At 56.3% G+C, this 17,969-nt stretch overlaps 1 protein-coding gene across 1 annotated transcript in view; it reads right to left on the bottom strand.

The window, feature by feature from the left end:
* The window catches only part of SMARCD3 (SWI/SNF related BAF chromatin remodeling complex subunit D3), a gene marked incomplete at both ends in the record, with an annotated part of 30,052 nt that extends 12,811 nt beyond the window's left edge, over positions 1 to 17,241 (bottom strand). The window contains one exon of the mRNA XM_082847049.1: positions 17,203 to 17,241. Within this exon, the coding sequence (XP_082703175.1) occupies positions 17,203 to 17,241 (39 nt within the window). The remainder of the gene's footprint in view (positions 1 to 17,202) is intronic.
* Between the last annotated feature and the right edge of the window lie 728 nt (positions 17,242 to 17,969).

The raw sequence follows: 17,969 nt of genomic DNA on the forward strand, positions 1-17,969 counted from the left end.
AGCGGAGAGACTTAACTCCTTCCCCGCAGGAGGATGGCCACCAAGGCTGGGGCCGGAGCCTGGAGTCCCACCCTCCCGCCTTCTGCGGAGGTCCCGCGGCGGGCACACAGCTCAGGGGGAGGGGGGAGGAGGGAAGGAGGGGGAAGCGCGGGGGGGGGCGGGGGGGCGGGAGAATGGAAAGAAGGAGGCTAGAAGAGGAGGGAAGCCGGGAAGGGGAGAGGGAGGAAGGCGAGGGAGGAACAAAGGAAACCAGACTGAAGGGAGAGACCTCTTTCCGCCGCCTATATCCCCAGCAATGAAGCTTTCCTTAGTTACATGAAATTACCGTCCTACACTGGGGCGCGCGTGTGTGTGTGTGTGTGTGTGTGTGTGTGTGTGTGTGTGTGTGTGTGAGAGAGAGAGAGAGAGAGAGAGAGAGAGAATATGAAGTGAGACCACCTGGAGCTTTCAGGCTGAGGACCTCTGATTTCTGTGTCTGGTCCATCCCTAAACCCAGCCAGCCCCCACTTCTCTGGTCACTAAACCCCAGGGCATGCCAGGAGGCCCAGAGGCAGCTCTGATCCAGCCTACCTGCCTGGTCCAAGTCCCAGGCCTCCAGAGAGCCCTGGCTAGACCTCAGGGCCAGGCCCAGCCCCCAGGGCTGGGTGAAGGGGAGTCTGCACCTCAGGCCCACCTCCAGCGAGGGGCTTCCTCCAGCCAGCAGACAGGACATCCGCAGACAGGACCGCGGCGTTGTGGCACAGTCCTCGCCTCCTCCTGGCTGCCCCCACTGCTCTTCTCAGGCCAGAGCAGTGCTGGTCACCTCCCTCCTTGTGTGAGAATGTTTCTGTGCCCAGGACATCCTCTGCTACTATTAAGGGGTTTGTCTGTCTCTGTGTCACTTCATCTTTCTGTGTCAGTTTTGCAAACACAAACAAGAGAGACAAATATGCTAGAAAGAAGCAAAAAATAAATAAATAAATAAGAAAGAAAAAGAAAAAGTAGGATGCCAAAACCATCGTGTGACCTTGGGCAAGTCACTGTACCTCCGTGTCCCTCAGGGAGTGAAGCGCTGGGCCTCTGGGGCCCAGAGGGAAGGCCCATTTTGCATTCACAGCCGGTTTTCTCTCACTCCCCTCAGGGCCACCATTAATCAGGTGGTCCCATGTAGCAAAACACGAGCCACACTAGCTTGGACCCCCTTCTGGTGAGGAGGGGGTCGGTCTGAGGGGGGGTGTTTATATGGAATACTGATGGGTGCTATAACTGCCCCAGCTGGCTGCCACAGCCTAGGGGCTGGAACATAGGGTGGGGCTCCACCTGGAGGGGGGCGGCAGGTAGGTGTCCCACAGAACTATCCTTGCTCCCCACCCATCTTCCTCTGGACCAACACTGGCCTGTCTGGCTAGATTCGGGGCAAAAGCAAGAGGGATCCGAGGCCTCAGAATCCTCAGGACTCCACGCAGAGGCGAGCCTCTTCCTCTCTTCTGGCAGCGTAGGTGCCTCCCTCGCTCCACCGGCCTGGGGAGACCCACCCATCCCCATACACCCGCTGTGGGGCTGCAGCCATCCCTCCTGCCCTGCTTGTGCCCCGGGGCTCCCAGACCCCAGCCATCCTCTTTCCTGGCAGACAGGAGCCCCATCCCAGTGCCTGCGATTCCTCTCCTCTTTCTCCCGCAGCTCAGTGCTCCCTCCTGACCAGTGCCAGGATAACCTCCTGGTGGTCAGCGCCCCTGTCCTCCCGCCAGGAAGCTTCTGAGGCCTCTGCTACTGCTCTGACCAGGTGGCCAGAGGGATTTCTGGGAACCACTGCATTCTGAGGTCTGGGATGTCACTTGAGTGAAGAAAACTGAATACGCAAAAAAGATTCATATACACACTACCAAATGTAAAACAGATAGCTAGTGGGAAGCAGCCACATAGCACAGGGAGATCAGCTCGGTACTTTGGGACCACCCAGAGGGGTGGGATAGGGAGGGTGGGAGGGAGGGAGACGCAAGACGGAGGGGATATGGGGACATATGTATATGTATAGCTGATTCACTTTGTTACACAGCAGAAACTAACACAACAATGTACAGCAATTATTCTCCAATAACGATGTTAAAAAAAAAAGATTCATCTGCACTGCCTTAAAGATTTTCTGGGGGGAATTAAGCCAAGTGGAAGTGGGAAGCAGAACGTACAGATGAAACATTCATGGAAGCCACACGCGGGCCTGGTCTCCCCATGTCTTAAACTTCATTAGGAGGCAAGGGCGAGCCCTGCTCACAGGGTCTGAAAGGGCACTTTCTACTCTGTCCCCTCCCCTCCTGACGCAACGCTGCCTCTCTGCCCTGGCGGCCCCTGGGGGCGCCTGCCTTCCTGTCCCCATGCCCTTGTTCCCACTGCATCAGGAGCCATGGAAAGCCCCAGACTCCCCTCAACTCCTGCACCCCCAGCCCCACAGGGCTCTGGGCGCCCTCTTCCGCTGCCATCTCCCACCGAGCCCTTCCCTGTGTGGTCTGTCAGAAGGAGAATCTCCAATACACTCGGTGCACATCCCTTTTGCCTTCTTGTGATGTAGCTGGGCTCCCCACTGAGTAACCCCCCCAAACCCTCCATGTGGGGGACAGTGGTCTTCCCAGAGACCCCACTGCCACTGGCCTCGAGGCGGGGTAGGGACCCTCCTTGCCCCTCCCTGCTGCTTCCAGACCCCTGGCTTTGCATCTTACCCCCATGTACGTACGGCGCCTTCTTTTCTGGAGGCTTCTAGCTCCTGGCTCACAGTCACTCCTCTGTCACCCCTGACCTCTTCCCGCTGCTCTCCTGGATCCTCACGGGCAGCCCTTCCCATACCCCAGGGCTCTGGGTTCCTTGGCTGCCTCTCCTCCAGCGACCCTCTACCCTCCCTCAGTCACTCACGCCAGCGTCACCTCTTGGACCCTGTCATTCCAGGACCTGCGCCCCCCCAATCTCAGTCCTAAGCTCCCCACTCTCAGACCACCATCTCCTTTTTGTCTAGCCCCCTGACCCCCAAAGCCTGTGACGCCACTGGAACCGCTGGTCTGTCTTTTTTTTTTTTGCGGTACGCGGGCTTGTCACTGTTGCGGCCTCTCCCATTGCGGAGCACAGGCTCCGGACGCGCAGGCTCAGCGGCCACGGCTCACGGGCCCAGCCGCTCCGCGGCATGTGGGATCTTCCCGGACCGGGGCACGAACCCGCGTCCCCTGCATCGGCAGTGGACTCTCAACCACTGCGCCACCAGGGAAGCCCTGGTCTGTCTCTTTGACCTGCACCCCTCATCACAACCACACCGCCCTGACATATACTCTTTTTCATTTTTAGTTATGGTAAAACATACATAACGTAAAATTTACCATTTTAACCTCCTTTGCATATACTCTTGACTCTCTTACTTAAGAGTTAAACTCGGCTTCACCAACTCCTCCCCTGCACCCCAGGACGTAAACGTGGCTGGAGAGACGCACCACTGCCCTAACCTGGTCTCACTGTCATTTCCAGAGCTTGGACTTCAACTGGCCTCATCCTGCCCTGCCGTCCCCCTCTTTCCCTAGACCATTCAGGTCCTTTCCTGCTCCCACTCCCCTATGTGAGTTTTCCACATCTTCTCCCTCCTCCAACCTCCAACTCCTCCCCCGCCTCACTCCCAGCTGATGCCCTTGCTTCCCACTTCCCTGAGAAAACAGAAGCTTCTGAAGAACTTCCAGAGTTCTCCACCTCCTGGCAACTCTCTCGCCTGGTTCCTACAGCTGAGTTATCTGTGCTCCGATCGAAAGCCGGCCATCCCCGCGCATGTGAGCTCCTGTCCCCCCCAGCACACTTGAGGGCGTTACTCCAGCAAACCTCCCCCACACCATCACATCAACAGCTTAGCTCTCTCTATTGCATTGCTCCCATCAGCATGCTAAAGCACTGTCACCTTCCCTGTCTGAGAAACGCTCACATAACCTGCTTATCCCATTGGTTACTGCCCAGCTGCAATAAAATTTCTCAAAAGTGTTGTCTACGTTTGCTGCCTCGGTTCTCCTCGAATTCCAGTCCCTCCAGGCGCACATCTCACGGCCCCACTGAAAACGCTGCCGTCTGGCCACCGCCGATGATCCCACGTCGCCAAGTGCAGCCGTCAGTCCTCGGGCATCACCTTGCTTCTCCAGCCTCAGCATCCCACACAGTTGATCACCCTCTCCTCTTTTAAATACTCTCTTCCCTTCACTCGTAAGACACTGCCCTCTCCTGGTTTTCCTCCTGCCTCCCTGGCTGTTCCTCCTCAGTCTCCTTGGCTGTCTGGACCTCTTTCCCTCTCAGGGTGGGGTGCCCCAGGGCCAGTCCTTGGTCCTCTTCACTGCTCTACAATCATTCTTTGGAGATTTCATCCATCCCCCAATCTCAGAGTTTTAAATGCCTTCTATATGTTGACAACTCCCATTTTCCTCCAGCCCATTTTCTCTCCCAGTCCTTGGACTCATGTATCCAGTGGTCTGCTCACATACTGTCGATTCCACCTGGACCCTGAATAGATATGCCCACAATGAAACTCCTGCTCTCCCACCTCAAACCTGGCTCACCACCCGCTCTCCTTCCAAACACTCAGGCCTGTGACCTTGGCACCATCCTGGAATCCTGTCTTTTTCTCACATCCCACATCCCATCAGAAAGCAAGTCCTGTTGGCTCTGGATCCAGCATCCAACCCCTTCTCACTTCTCCACTGCTACCACCCTGGTCCAATCCATCAATAATGAACAGCTTTGCTTCCAACCTGGCCCGCGACCCTCTCTTCTCAACACGCAACCAGAACAGTCCCCTTTTAGGAAGGGGAGTCAGATGGCGTCACTTCTGCTTGAAACCTTCCCAAGCCCCCCCCCCCCATCTCATTGCCAGTGAGGGTCAGGTCGTGCAGGTCCCCGGACCCAGCCCCATGCCACTCTCTGCTCCCTCTGCGTCCTCACCTGCTACATCTCCGTCACTCTTCTCTCTGCTCCAGCCTTTAGGGCTTGGAGCCTGCTGTTCCCTCTGCCAGGAATGCTCTTCCTCCAGCTAACTGTCGCCTCCCTGAAGTCTTTGTTCCCATGTCCCCTTCTCAGCGGGGCACTCTCCGTCCACCCTATTAGAAGTCACCACCTGCCCCTCCCCTGCCAGCTCTTTGTCTCTTTCATTCTGCTGGGTTTCCTTCCCATCCTGCACACCTTCCTCCATCCTTTATAACCTACCTACTTATGACGTTTAGCGTTCACTTCTCTCTCCCCCGTTAGAATGTAAGCGCCCCAAAGGCAGGGATCTTTATGCCTTGTTCATGGGTAAATCCCAAGGAGAGACCCCAATATCTCAAAGGTGTGGGTAAAGAGAACCCACCCCCAGTCTACTCAGGATTGCCAGCGTGCTTCCAAACGCTGGGTGATGTTACAACCCGGGCTCGTGTTTCATAGGATTAATAACAACATCATCTCAGATGTGGGAGTCTGCTGTTGAACAAGCACTTTCGCACACATCAACCTGTCCAACTGACAGAGACCCTGCCGGGTGGGGGCTGGGATCCCCCTTCTAAAGATAAGGAAGAGGAGGCTCTAAGGACCCGTGGGACCTGCCAGAAGTCACTGTGCTGTTACAGGCTGGGGCTGGGGCTGCAGAACGGGTCTCCCAACCTCAAGGTCCCTGGCTTCTCTCCTTCATCTCAGTCTGCCTCTCTGATGGCCCCTCACGGAGTGCCTACCTGCTGGGGATAGACACACACACACACACACACACACACACACACGCACGCACGCACGCACGCATGTGTGCCCCGCCACCTTCCCCAAACACCTGCTTTTTAAAGAAGGAAATCAATATCCCCAGAGGCCTGCGCATTTAAGCTGAATTACCCTCAATTATCTTTTAAAATACACTCCCCAAAATTCTCAGATTGTTTCAAACATGGGAATATAAATTCTAGAAAATTTGCCATCGAGGTGTCTAAAATAAATGTCAATGCGTTGGAGGAAGTTGCATCATTTCCTATGTAAGAATTACCTTTTAGCCAAACAAATGAAACCCAGTTAAACTCTGAACAAGCCCCTGGTTCCTCGCTCCTGTGGGCGGATCAGCGGGCCGTTCGTGGGCTTCTCCTGGCTGGACAGATGGACACACACGTGTGTGTCCGTGGAACTCCTGGGTAGGATCCACGCACACGGGTTGGCACGCCGCCCTGTCCTCCAGGAGCCACCGCAGGTACTTCCTTTGGGAACACGTGGTTACCTGCCCACAGGCCACGGGCAGCCCCAGTGCCACCTCGTCCTGCCTTCCTGGCGCCACGCGATGGCCATAGGTCTGGAGAACTCAGACGGCCCGCCCTGGCCTAAGAGGGTAGGAGAAATGATCCAAGCAGAAGGCAAAAGTGGGCCCCAGGCTTCTTGTTGAGAGGAGAGGCTGTGAGGGCTGCCTGTGATCAAGCGTTTCACGGTCATAGCCCGGCTCAGCGCCCCCCATGTCCCCACACAGCACACCCTGGAAGTCTCTGGGGCTCAAACAGCTGTGGTGACAACAGGAGGCCCCGTGAAGACTCACCATGGAGCGGGAGGGGGAAGGAGACGGAGTGGGGTGGTCGCATCCACCTGACTCACAGGTGGATGTGAGGATTAAAGTGAGGTCGTATAAGGACTTCCCTGGCGGTCCAGTGGTTACGACTCCGCGCTTCCACTGCAGAGGGCACGGGTTCGATCCCTGGTGGGGGAACTGAGATCCTGCATGCCACAAGGCGCGGCCAAAAAATTAAAAGAAAAAAGCAGTCGTGTATGTGCAGACTTCAGCACAGCGTCTGGCGCAGAGTAAACACTTAATGAATCGTCTGCTATTACTAGCTTTCGCTGCTAAGCCTGCCAGGCCCGGGGGGCCTCGGCCGCCGCTGCTCTGCCTTACCTCTGGGCCCCGCCGCCCACCAACCCCCAGCTAGGGGCCTAGTGAATACGGGAGCCCTCAGAGCCCTTCACCTGCGGGCTGTCCCAAATGCCATGGAGGGTACCCTTGAGGGGTTGGCCAGGTGGTTATTCATAGTGGCCAATCATGGATGCTCAGGGAGCCAAAGGGGAGCCTGGGTTCTACCCAAATCACTGGAAGCTTCCTTGAGCAGAGAACGGCCATTAGTACCCAGCGTGGGTCTTACATGAGAAACCCGTGTAGCAACTAGGCGAGGGGAGGGGCTGCAGGAAAGGAGGGGAGGGGCGACATCGAGAAGCCACCACGAGTAGCGAGTCAACTGGAGGGAAATCCAGGAAGACTTCATAAGACCGCTCGCTGGGCCCAGGGAAGCCGAGGTTTGGGAGCTGCCGATCGAGGCGCCTGAAGGAAAAGCAGGGCCTCCTCCCCGCGCCCGTCCCCTCCTGCGCGGCCGTCTTGTACGAAGTGCCGCTGGTTCACACAGCGGACACAGTCACAGCCCTTGGGACTCTGGGTCTGAGGACCGAATGGGGACTGACGGGGCTCAGGGCCTGGACGGGGTGGGAGGCTGAGCAGCTCACGTCAGCTCCTGCCCCGGGATGGCCACAGCCGCGGCCCGAGGTGGAAGAGTAGAGGACCAGCGTGCCCCCCGCCAGAGCTCCGGGCTTCCTTGCGGGAAAGCGAGGCCAACACCCCTGACGGCTACCTCCTCCGAGGGGCTGTGGGTCGGTGGGGGGACCAGCAGCTGCAGCCACGCCCCAGGGTGACGGTGGGATCGGTGAGTTTCCGGGAGCTGCGCCCAAACCGTGGCGGAGGCGGCGGGGCGCCAGGGCTGAGCACAGCCGCAGAGCTTCCCCTGGTCGGCTGTGTGCCGGCCGCCGCGCCAGGGCGCACTGCCTGACTGCGTATCTGTGGGAACAGAGGTGCTGGAGGCCTCCCTCCGGCTCCACGCGTTCCCACGTGTGGAAAACTACAGCCAGGTGTGGAGCTGGTGTCCCGGCAGCCAAGGGGCCCAAGGGAGTCCGCGGTGGCAGTAAGTCAAATTGTCCCTCGGGGCCTTGGCTCTTCCTGTGGTGGGTGTGACCCGGGGTCACCTCCTGGAGGTTCCGGCCACCTAGAGTGCAGTCTTCTCCCTCCTCATAAGACGTGACTCCAAATTCTGAAGGCAGCTCTCAAAGTCCCTCTGTCATGGGAGAATGGTGTGTCCCCTCCAGCCCCCATCATCCCCAATTCATTTGTTGGAGTCCTAACCCCCAGTACCTCAGAATGCGATCTTATTCGGCGGGTCTTTAAGGAGGTAATCAAGTTAAAATGAGGTGGGTCCCTAGGGTGACCCCAGACCAATATGACTGGTGTCATAAAACTGGGGAAGTTAGGACAGAGACAGACACACACGAAGGGAAGACAATGTGAGGAGACACAGGCAGAAGACAGCTGTCTATAAGCCACAGAGGGAGGCCTGGAGCACAGCCTTCCCGCACAGCCCTCAGAGGGAGCCAGCCCTGCCCACACCTTGATCTCCGGCTTCAGCCTCTGGAATTGTGAGAAAATACATTTCCACTGTTAAAGCTGCCCAGCCTGGCACTTGGTTACAGCAGGTCTAGAGAACTAATCCTCCCCCAGCACTGCTCCTCACTAGTCCTTGCTGGTCCATACCCCACCCGGTCCCTCCCCTCACATCCTCTGGTTTGCCTGAAGCCACAGAGCGCAGGGCACTCAGAACAATGGACTTAAATAAACAAGGTCCTACTGGAGAGTCAGGGAACTATATTCAATATCCTGTGATAAGTCACAATGGAAAAGAATATGAAAAAGATGGGAATTCCCTGGTGGTCCAGTGGTTAGGACGCCGCACTTTCACCGCTGAGGGCCCGGGTTCAATCCCTGGTCGGAGAATTAAGATCCCACAAGCTGTGTGGTGTGGCAAAAAAAAAAAAAAAAAAAAAAAAAATATATATATATATATATATATATATATATGAAAAAGAATGTGTATATATGTATAACTGAATCACTTTGCTGGACAGCAGAAATTAACACAACATTGTAAATCAACTATATGCCAATAAAACAAACAAAACAACGATGTGCTCATGAGCACAACACAGGGCAGAATCTGGGGCCAGAAGACCTGAGTTTGAGTCTTTATTCCACCACCTACTGACAGGAGGACAAAAGTGCCAACCTCTCTGAGCCTCAGTCTCTTCATCTCTAAAATGGGTATAGCATCATCGCACCTCTCTCACTGCATTATGGTGAGCAGCAAAATAGAAACGAGAGGGCATATGTGAAAATTTGTCCCTAAGTCATAGAGGACTGAATGAAGTCCTCACTGTTACTAATGTATTACTCTTTGGTAAGCACCCATCCCACTTCGGACTTGTACTGAACTTCCTGTCAATTAAAAACGTGATTCTCTTTCTACTTTGTGCCCAAACATGTCTCTCCATCCCATACTTGTAAAGTTGCCTTTTTTTGGACTCAAGAATATTCCTCTTGTAAGAATTAACTCGTTATTCCAGCTTGAGAGCTTTTGGATCTCAATTCCCTTATCCAATATATTTACCAGCCTTTCCAGCTGTGCATCGTTCATAAATCCAGTGAGCCTGACCTTCTCTCTTCGTCCAAGTCTTTACTGAACGTATTGAAAAAGGCACCAGGACAGAGCCCTCTCTCCAAATGATCTGCACCCTTCGGAATTAGTCTTCAATTGGTAGCAATCTTACTCAGTCACAGTAATACCCAGTGATGTGCTGCAGTGTCATGGTGGTAGTTTAAAACCAGCTACGGTAGGAGTATTTATACCACAGACATTAGCAAATGATACAAATCGTAGTTCATCTCCTCCTTCCCACCCTGTCAAGAGCCAGTTGTTAAGTATTTAGCAGCACACCACTGCATTGAGGCCGGCTGTATGTGTCATACTCAAGACACTGGGAGAGACTTTGTCAAACGCCTCCAAATTAACACATATATCTTTATGGAGCTTAATAGCCTACAAAACAGTTCAATAGTCATGATTTAATTTGGTTCTTTCAACATCCCAGGAAGTGAAAGGGCTGGAGATTATCAGTATACCCATTTTAAAGATGAGGAACACGAGGTTAATGACGGACTCAGGGCCAGACCCCCAACTAGTGTCAAAGGGGCTCAAACTCCCATGTTCTGATCTCAAGGCCAGCGTTCTTCTCCGCTCACCCTCTGCCTGCTCTCACGCTGGCTGTCAAAAGTACCCTGAATTCCCTCAGCAGCCACTGCTCTGGGTTCACAACATGGACAAGTTGAGAGGGAGAATCTCCAAAAGCCTTGGCCCTTCTCATTAGCAGCACATCCCTGAGGACTGACGAGTAACGCTTCTCTACTTCGCAGAGGGTCCTCAAGTGTTTGACAAGACTCTGCATTTCGTTTATAATTCATTGACGGCAGGAGGCCACCCAAAGTGACAGCAACTCTTCACACAGTGTGTCTCAACTGGGGCCCACTGAGAAACACTGATTTGGGGTTCAGGGCCTGAAGGCTAGAAGAGATGACAGGTGACAGGTCATGGGGTAAGGAAAGCTCACCGTGGATGCTGCAAACTGGGAAAGCCAGACAGGTTTCGCTTAGCCCACAGTGCGTCTTAAACACTTTAAAAAATCTTAAAAATGGAAAGATTTCATATAAAAAGCCAGATTCCCAGAATCTCTTAAAACGCCGGAAATCTGGCAACACAGATGGAGTTGAGGGGCTGCCTGTTTCTGAAGGGGTGCAAGCTCTGCAATCCACCGCGCCCCCATTCCCTATTTAGGGGTTGAATCTCTCACGCCCCTAGGGACCCAGCAATTAATGGGAAGAAATGGTGTGGGCCTCGTGCACAATGACAACTAGCCTTTGACCTGGGCCTCAGAGCTGGGGTGAACAGGGGGTGCTGGTCCGTATAGAGGCCTGGCTGCTTCGCCCTTTGAGGGCCAAGGTTTGGGTCATGGCATCTCAGAAGATGCGGTGGACAGACCCCAGCTGGGACTCTTCCCCAACCACTGGGAAGCTGCTTAACCTCTCTGCACCTCAGTTTCTCATCTTAGAAGTGGTGACAATAATAACATTTACCTCACAGTGTTGTGGTGAGGGCAAATCAGTTAAACCGTGTAAAACTCTTAAAACCGCAGTAAGCCCTCGGTCAACACCGGCTGCGAGTATACTGACCCCGGCCTGCTTCCCTTCCCTTCCCCTTCCTGAAGTCGCTGCTGTGGAGTCTTGGGTGCTGCGGAGGAAGTGAGGGCTGCTGGGGGGCAGTCCTGACAGATGGGGTGTCGACCACCCAGCGGGCATATTTTCGACAGGGTTTCTAAGACTGGATTTTCTCCTGAAGGAAGAGGCCTGGGGAAAATGGGGCAAGGGGTGGTAAAGTCGGGGCTCAGAGCGGAAACTGAGGCAAGAAGAAGCAAAAGCACGATGATGCTTCCCGCTGGTGGGGGAGGGGTGGAGTGGGATTTATGGACAGAGCTGGAGCTCAGCTTCCCCTCCCCCTACTCAGGCCCTGCCCACACCAGCAGGACCCTCCCCCACTCCTGCAGCACCTCCCCCAAGCCCACCCACCTGGGCCCCTGCTGTTGATTCAGCTGCTGGGACCAGAAGGAGTCTGTTCACAGCCCAGGAGAGACCGAGGACCACAGGGCTCTCTCTGGCTCACTTTTTTTTTTTTTTTTTTTTTTCCTCTCCAGCTAAAAACGTCATTAAAGGCCGAGAAGGCAGGCCTCGCAAAGACACCGATTGCATCAGGCTGGACAGCGAGTTGCTGTCTGGAAAGATGGCGAACGCTCTCAGGGTAACTCTGCATCTGAGCTCTCAGAACCAGGATCAGAGACAACCTTCTCACTGGTGGGCGGAAAGCCTGGGGCTTCTCGCTGACTCTAGCCTTTAGGAGGCAACGGTGTCAGTGAGGACAGCGGGCTGGGCTGGAAACCAGGGAGACGCCGGTCGCAGGTCGGTCACCAGAGCCAGTGCCCTGGGGTCTACAGCTGACACCTGGAGCCGGGACAGCGCCCAGCACCACATTTTACCCCAGCGGCGATGAGGGGCGGCCCCCGCATCCATGGCGTGCGGGCCTTGGGCAGAGTGCTTGGTACTCAGCTTCCCCCGGAGCCTTTATAGGCAGGGGATTAAGTCCTGTCCTACAAGGAGACACTGAGACCCAGGGAGCTAAGTGTCTCTGCCCAAGTCTGCCTAGCAGGTAAAGGGCACAGCTCAGCCTCTAAGGAGGCCTGGGGGCTCTGAAGCCTATCTAGACAGCCCCGCCACCGTCCAGCTCTCCCAGTGGGCGCCAAGGTCTGAGCAGCCGGCACAGGCCCCCAGGTAAGGCACATCTGAAGACGCCAGAGCTGGATGTTCCCGAGAGCAGACGCAGGGCGTGTGGGAGTCGGGAGGCGGGCAAATGTCACGGAAGCAGAAAGGGGTTCATTCTCTGTAACTCCAAGGATGTCCGGAGGCGGGCAAATGTCGCGGAAGCAGAAAGGGGTTCATTCTCTGTAACTCCAAGGGCCAAGACCGAGGTCACAGGAAGGAAGAACCTCCCTCACCACAAGAACAACTGAAGAGGGGATGGGCTTCCCTGATCATGGTGAACAGGTCCTATCGGAGAGGGACTGCCGGGGCGTGGGCCAAGAGCACCTGCACAGGGCAGCTCAGGTGTCAGCAGGCCAAGGTGGGCACGCAAGAATGGCCCACCCTTGGGTCGTCGGGGTGTAGAGAGGGCGGGGCCAACGGTACAGAGGGATCTCAGGCTCCTTTTAGCATCAGCTGTCAGGGCCACCTCCTCTCCCCACACTGCCTCATTCATCCGCTCATTCATTCAAGAAACAGGGAGTTCCCTGGCGGTCCAGTGGTGAGGACTCCGCACTTTCACTGCCATGGCCTGGGTTCAACACGTCGTTGAACCAAGGTTCCCCAAGCCGCACGGCCAAAAAAATACATATATATTTTTTTCAGCACTGTGTTGAACAAGACAAATGCAGTCTGTGCCTTTAAGGAGCACATTTTTGGTACATGCTACAAGACAAAAGAAGGTGGAACTTTACAGCCTGGAGTGGGAGAAAGTGTCCCTGGAAGAAGTGGTATTTAAGTCAAGACTTGAATGATGCACGTACTTCGGCAGGTGAAGGGAGCTGGAAGGGTGTTGCAGGCAAAGGGAACAGCATATGTGAAGCCCTCAAGGAAACGGAAGACGCGATGGATCAGGCCTGTGTTACAAGAAGCCCATTTGGCTACTCTGATGGGTTGGGGCTGCGGGGAGGGGGCCAGACCCTGTGCGGGGCACCAGTTGTCATCCAGGCAGAAGACAACAGCAGCATGGACGGCATGGTGACGTGGGGAATAAGAAGTGGATGGAAGTGAGATGTGTCTAGGAAATAAACTCAAATAAAACGATTGTCCCAATGGAGAGAGAAGGAAGGGGTAGGGTCAAAGGTCACTCCCAAGTCTGAACTTGAGCTTTGATGTCACTGTCCAGCAACGTGGATGCCCCCCCCCCCCACCTTGCAAAGGGGACCCTGCTCTCTTGTCATCATGTGTTCACGAGGAGGCTTCTAATCTATTCTTCAGGAGTCAAGACTCTGGAATAATCCTCTGCCACCTCGCCCCACCTCTCTTCCCTTTGGGAGGGGCTGTCTAATGAGGTGGTGAGGGTCTGACACCTTCTGGACAAGTTCCTCTCCTGCGTCAGGGGGGAGGAGAAGTCACGGCTGTCCCCCGTGGCCTGCCTTCCCCTTTAGGGGGGTCTGCTGACAGGAGGCTGCCCATCTCCTCCTGTTAACCTGCGCCAGGTAAGCAAACCCAAGGTTAGGGTGTCAGGTCCACCTTCTACATCAGGGCTTCAGGTTCAGGCTTCTTTCTTCAGTCCAGCTTTCCCTGCCATAAAGTTGATAAATGCCTGCCATCTGTGTCTAGTTCTCAGTGGGTTCAGGACCTGGGGGTAAGGTGTGTGACTGGTCCCTCCCTGTACCCAAGCTCACCTGTTGGGCACACGTGCTGATCAAGGTCTTTATTTTCCTATGAGGAGAGTCCCCTTACCCCAAGAATGTATTGATAACTCTGTACTTGATTCCCAATTTTAAAAAAACTTGCCTGCTGCCTGATATTCACTGGAAACTTTGTTGTAAATGTTAACAGGCGATGCATTCTTCTAGCTGTTCTACATTTTATCTTTGGATCCAGCACGGTCAGCAGTATTTGCACTGCCGTGTGATGTTCTGTCAGCCCTGGGCTTAGCCCGAGGAAACTGCTGTGGAATTGTTGAGGATATCGCTTAACTTGTCACACAGAATCCCCTGCATGTCATCACACAGGAGACACTTCTCGGGGTCTCATGGCCAGAAATCACAGTCGTTTGGGGCAAATGGTTCGACTTTTGTCCCACAGGCAGTGTAACCCCTCATGTGTCCCCGCTGTGGGAGGGGGCTCTGGGCCTCATGGTTTGAGTGTTGTCTGCTCACCTCATCCTTGGCTACAACATCCTTTCCCTACCCTGCGCTCCTCTGTCCTGATTTCCTCACTATGTGTGTCTTTGCAAACTACCTCAAGCTCTTTTGGAATGAGGCGAGTACATCTTCCTGCATCTTTTCTCCCCCGCCCCCCTCACAGCATACTGTTCCTCACTCCAAGCCCCAGAACGTTCTTCAGTCTGGAAAGAAGGTTGACATGGGAGATGATCCAAGTTTGTAAATTCCAGTAAAGGCATGAGTGGCCGCATGCTCATGAGACAGTTTCTCAAATTTCCTGGAAGTGAGTTCGGGGCACAGAGGAATGGGTTTCACAGCTTAGGAAGCAAACCGAGAGGTGGGCCAGGCTGAGGTGTCCTACGGGGGCCCAAATACTCCCCCGTAGGGTCCCTACGAGTTACCAAGGGTCTGCACATCCCAAAGAGCCTCAGCCCTGCCCCCAAAGTCTCCCTCAGCCGAATGCCCCCCATGGACCCCCTGGAGCAGCGATTCAAGAGGGCTCAGAGTCCAACCAAAGAGGAGAGCCATTTGCTCATCCTGCGTGTCTGCGGCTCTGCGTCCTCCGGTGACACCTCCCCCTGGTGCCACCCCAGCTCATTACCTCTGCCACTTAACGCTCACTAACAATGAGCTCTCACTTGCAATCACATCGCAGGCACTCGGGGCGAACACAGCCTCCAGCTGCGGCACGCCTGGCCCACGCCGCCCGCCCGTGCTGTCTAGACACTAGCATGGGGCTGTGAGCATCCAAATGACAGCACGTGCCCAGGCCACCGGGCGCCAAAGTCGGCTCCCCGCCTGCGACCCATGCGCGGAATGAAGGCCAAGTTTACGTCAACGTGACTCCAAAAGAAAATGCCAGAAACTTCCCCCAGCACCTCACCCCTCACCACCTTCATCACATGGGGAGGTCGGGGCTCCTTGACTCCCCAGGAATCCTAGACTGAACCTCGTGATTGGGGCCACTCGGGGACCAGGTGTCACTACGATGTACTCACTGCTCCCAGAGCCTCCCCTCCCCCACCGCCCATCCCTTCAGGTAGATCATCCCCCTTGGGCAAGGACAGAAACAGCCCAGGGCACCCACCTACTGTGGCTGGGGAGCCCCTGAGGGCTTATCTCAGTGCACCCCAAATCAGCTGCAATTCACAAGGATTCACTACGTGAGGACCTGGCTCTGCTGCACCTCCCAGGGACCCGAGCCACCTCCCCATCAGCCAGCCCCCCCATTCGACCTGGCCTCCACCTTCAGACACCCCAGAACTTTAGAGCTGCCCGGGAAGAATGTATTTAGTATACTAGCTCACACCTTTTCTCTAGGAGCCTGCATTTAAAAACCAACCCCACGAGCTAAGGAACACTTTTGCACTTAACCTAGGGCAGTGGTTAGGTTGTGGGCCAGTGGGTCGGACCTTCGTCTGGGGGCCCTGATGAACTGCACGTGTGTCCGTGGGGCCCAGCACCCGGTTATGGTCTCTCTGCCATCCAGTGCTTTCCCAGCTCTGGGCCAGCCAGGCTCCCCCTGCAGCCAGTGCCCTGCAGCATTCCGCCCTGGGCCAACCGGCCAGAGGGGTGTGGGGTAGAGAGGCGACAGGGCTGCCCTGGCCTTCAGAGCGGCCCAGGCAGGAAAGCAAGTTCCTCTGCCCCTTCTCAGGGAGGAGAAGCTGAGAAAAGCACTCTCATTCAGCCCACCCCCTGCCCCCGAGTCACCAGCCTACCCCACCTTCCTGTTCTCTGAAAGCCAACTTCAAATTGCCCCTACGAAGGGCTTTCCTGACGTCTCCCCTGTCAGGGCCCGGAGGCCTGAGTCATCCACTCCGGCACCTCCTGTGGGGTGGCCAAGTCTGCTCCCCATCCTGGACTGCCGGCCTGAGGGCGGGGACTGGGTCCCTCACACCTCCAGGGCCCTGAGAGCATCCCATATGTTGCCAGGTGACTCCCACCGGTGAGGTGGCCAAATTGACGGGTGGGGCTGGACAGGCAGAGCTCAGACCAGACTGCAGGCTTCAGACCCAGCTCCAACCCCTCCCTCCCCACAGACGGATGGGGCTCTGGGGCAGGTGGCCTTTCACGTGGGGACTCAGCCCTTCCTCCTGGACCAGGGGCACCCAACGTGGGACTAGCTAGGCTGTCCTCCTCTCACGCTGCCCGGAGGAGGCGCAGGAGGGTCCAGCTGACATGCAATGGGCCTGAGAGTGCCTCTGAGCCAGTGCAGGGCTGGCTGCCCCGGAGGCCCTGAATCGGGATGCCACCAGCACCCCTCCTGACCCGAACAAAGCCCTGCCTGCGGCCTGGAAGGCTTTCAGGTGTTCGCCATACATGTTTGGGGGTAGGTTTCTGGAGCCCAAGTTGTGCCAGGGCTCAGCAAGTTCCTGTTCCTCCCGACTGGCAGAAAGCATGTGTGCACACGTGTGTGGGGGGTGTTGGGCACATGGGTGCACTCACTCACACATGAGGGCAAGGAGGTGTGTCTGGGGGTCTGGGGTTGGGGAGGAAGTGGAACAAGCCAGAGCACTAGCCCATTTTCACATGAACCAAAACCTTGGCTCAGGCTCACTCGTCCCTGTCTGCAATGGCTTTGAGAGGCAGGGCCCAGGGACGGCGGGAGGTAAGAGCGCACTAAGCAAGAGGGAGGGCGACGGTGGCGGGAGCCGGCAGCAGGGTCTGGGCAGAGGCTCCAGCTGTCACAGGGGATGAGAAGAGGCACCGCCACGGGTCCAGATGGGGGCAGAAGCGCCACGAGGGGGCCATGGAGTGTGACCAGAGGCTGAGAGCCACCAGCTCTCAGTGGAGCCCCAGGGCTCCTGCTGCTGGGCTGGTGGGGGAAACAGCGCCTACCTGTGCCACGGCGGGTGGGTGCTGAAGGCCTGGAGTCATAGGTGGCTGCGTCCTGCAGTGGGGGAGTCATCCAGTGCCCCCTCGGTGCCCGGGCCCAGAGCCTACCGTGCCTGCAGCACCAAGGGCCATTCTGAGGAGGATCTGAAAGGAGAGGGCAGTGGGAGGGGCGGGCCAGACCCCAAGCCCCAGAGGCAGACTCACAATGGGCCTGAGGACGCTGAGGGGCCTGCTGCGTGGACCCACTCCCTGGCACGGTCTGAGGAAGGCAGGAGGTGTGCAGGAAGGGACGCGGGGGCAGGCGAGGGCCAGCCCGGCTGGGTGGCACGAGGAGGAGTGTGGGGTGGGAGCAGTGTGAGCGCCGGAAGCCGTCAGAGGCGGGTCCTGCAGGACAGAGTCAGATGGACAAGAGCAGAGGATCCAGGCAGAGCCCAGGCCCTGGCGGAGCAGGCAAACCTGGGGGCCTTGGCAATAGCTGGAGGAGGACCACCAGCCAGCTTGGGACCTGGACGACTTCTGGAGCTCAGGGACATCCCAAGGGAGTCTAGGGGTGGCCGGCAGGTAGAGCCGACCTGCTCTGTACTCTGCTCAGCTCACGTGGAACCCTCCCTGTGTGCACAGCCTGGTTTCACCCCCATGCAAGAGCAGGACGACTGTGGGCTGGGGTCAGAGCCCAACTTGTGAGCTGGAGCCCCTGGGCAGATGATGGGGAGTGGGGGATGGGGGGACAGCGCTGTACCTAGGGGGGCGGGGCTTGAGAGCAGTTCAGG

Source organism: Leucopleurus acutus (assembly GCF_964270905.1).
Source record: "Leucopleurus acutus genome assembly, chromosome: 9".
Lineage (NCBI taxonomy): Eukaryota > Metazoa > Chordata > Mammalia > Artiodactyla > Delphinidae > Leucopleurus > Leucopleurus acutus.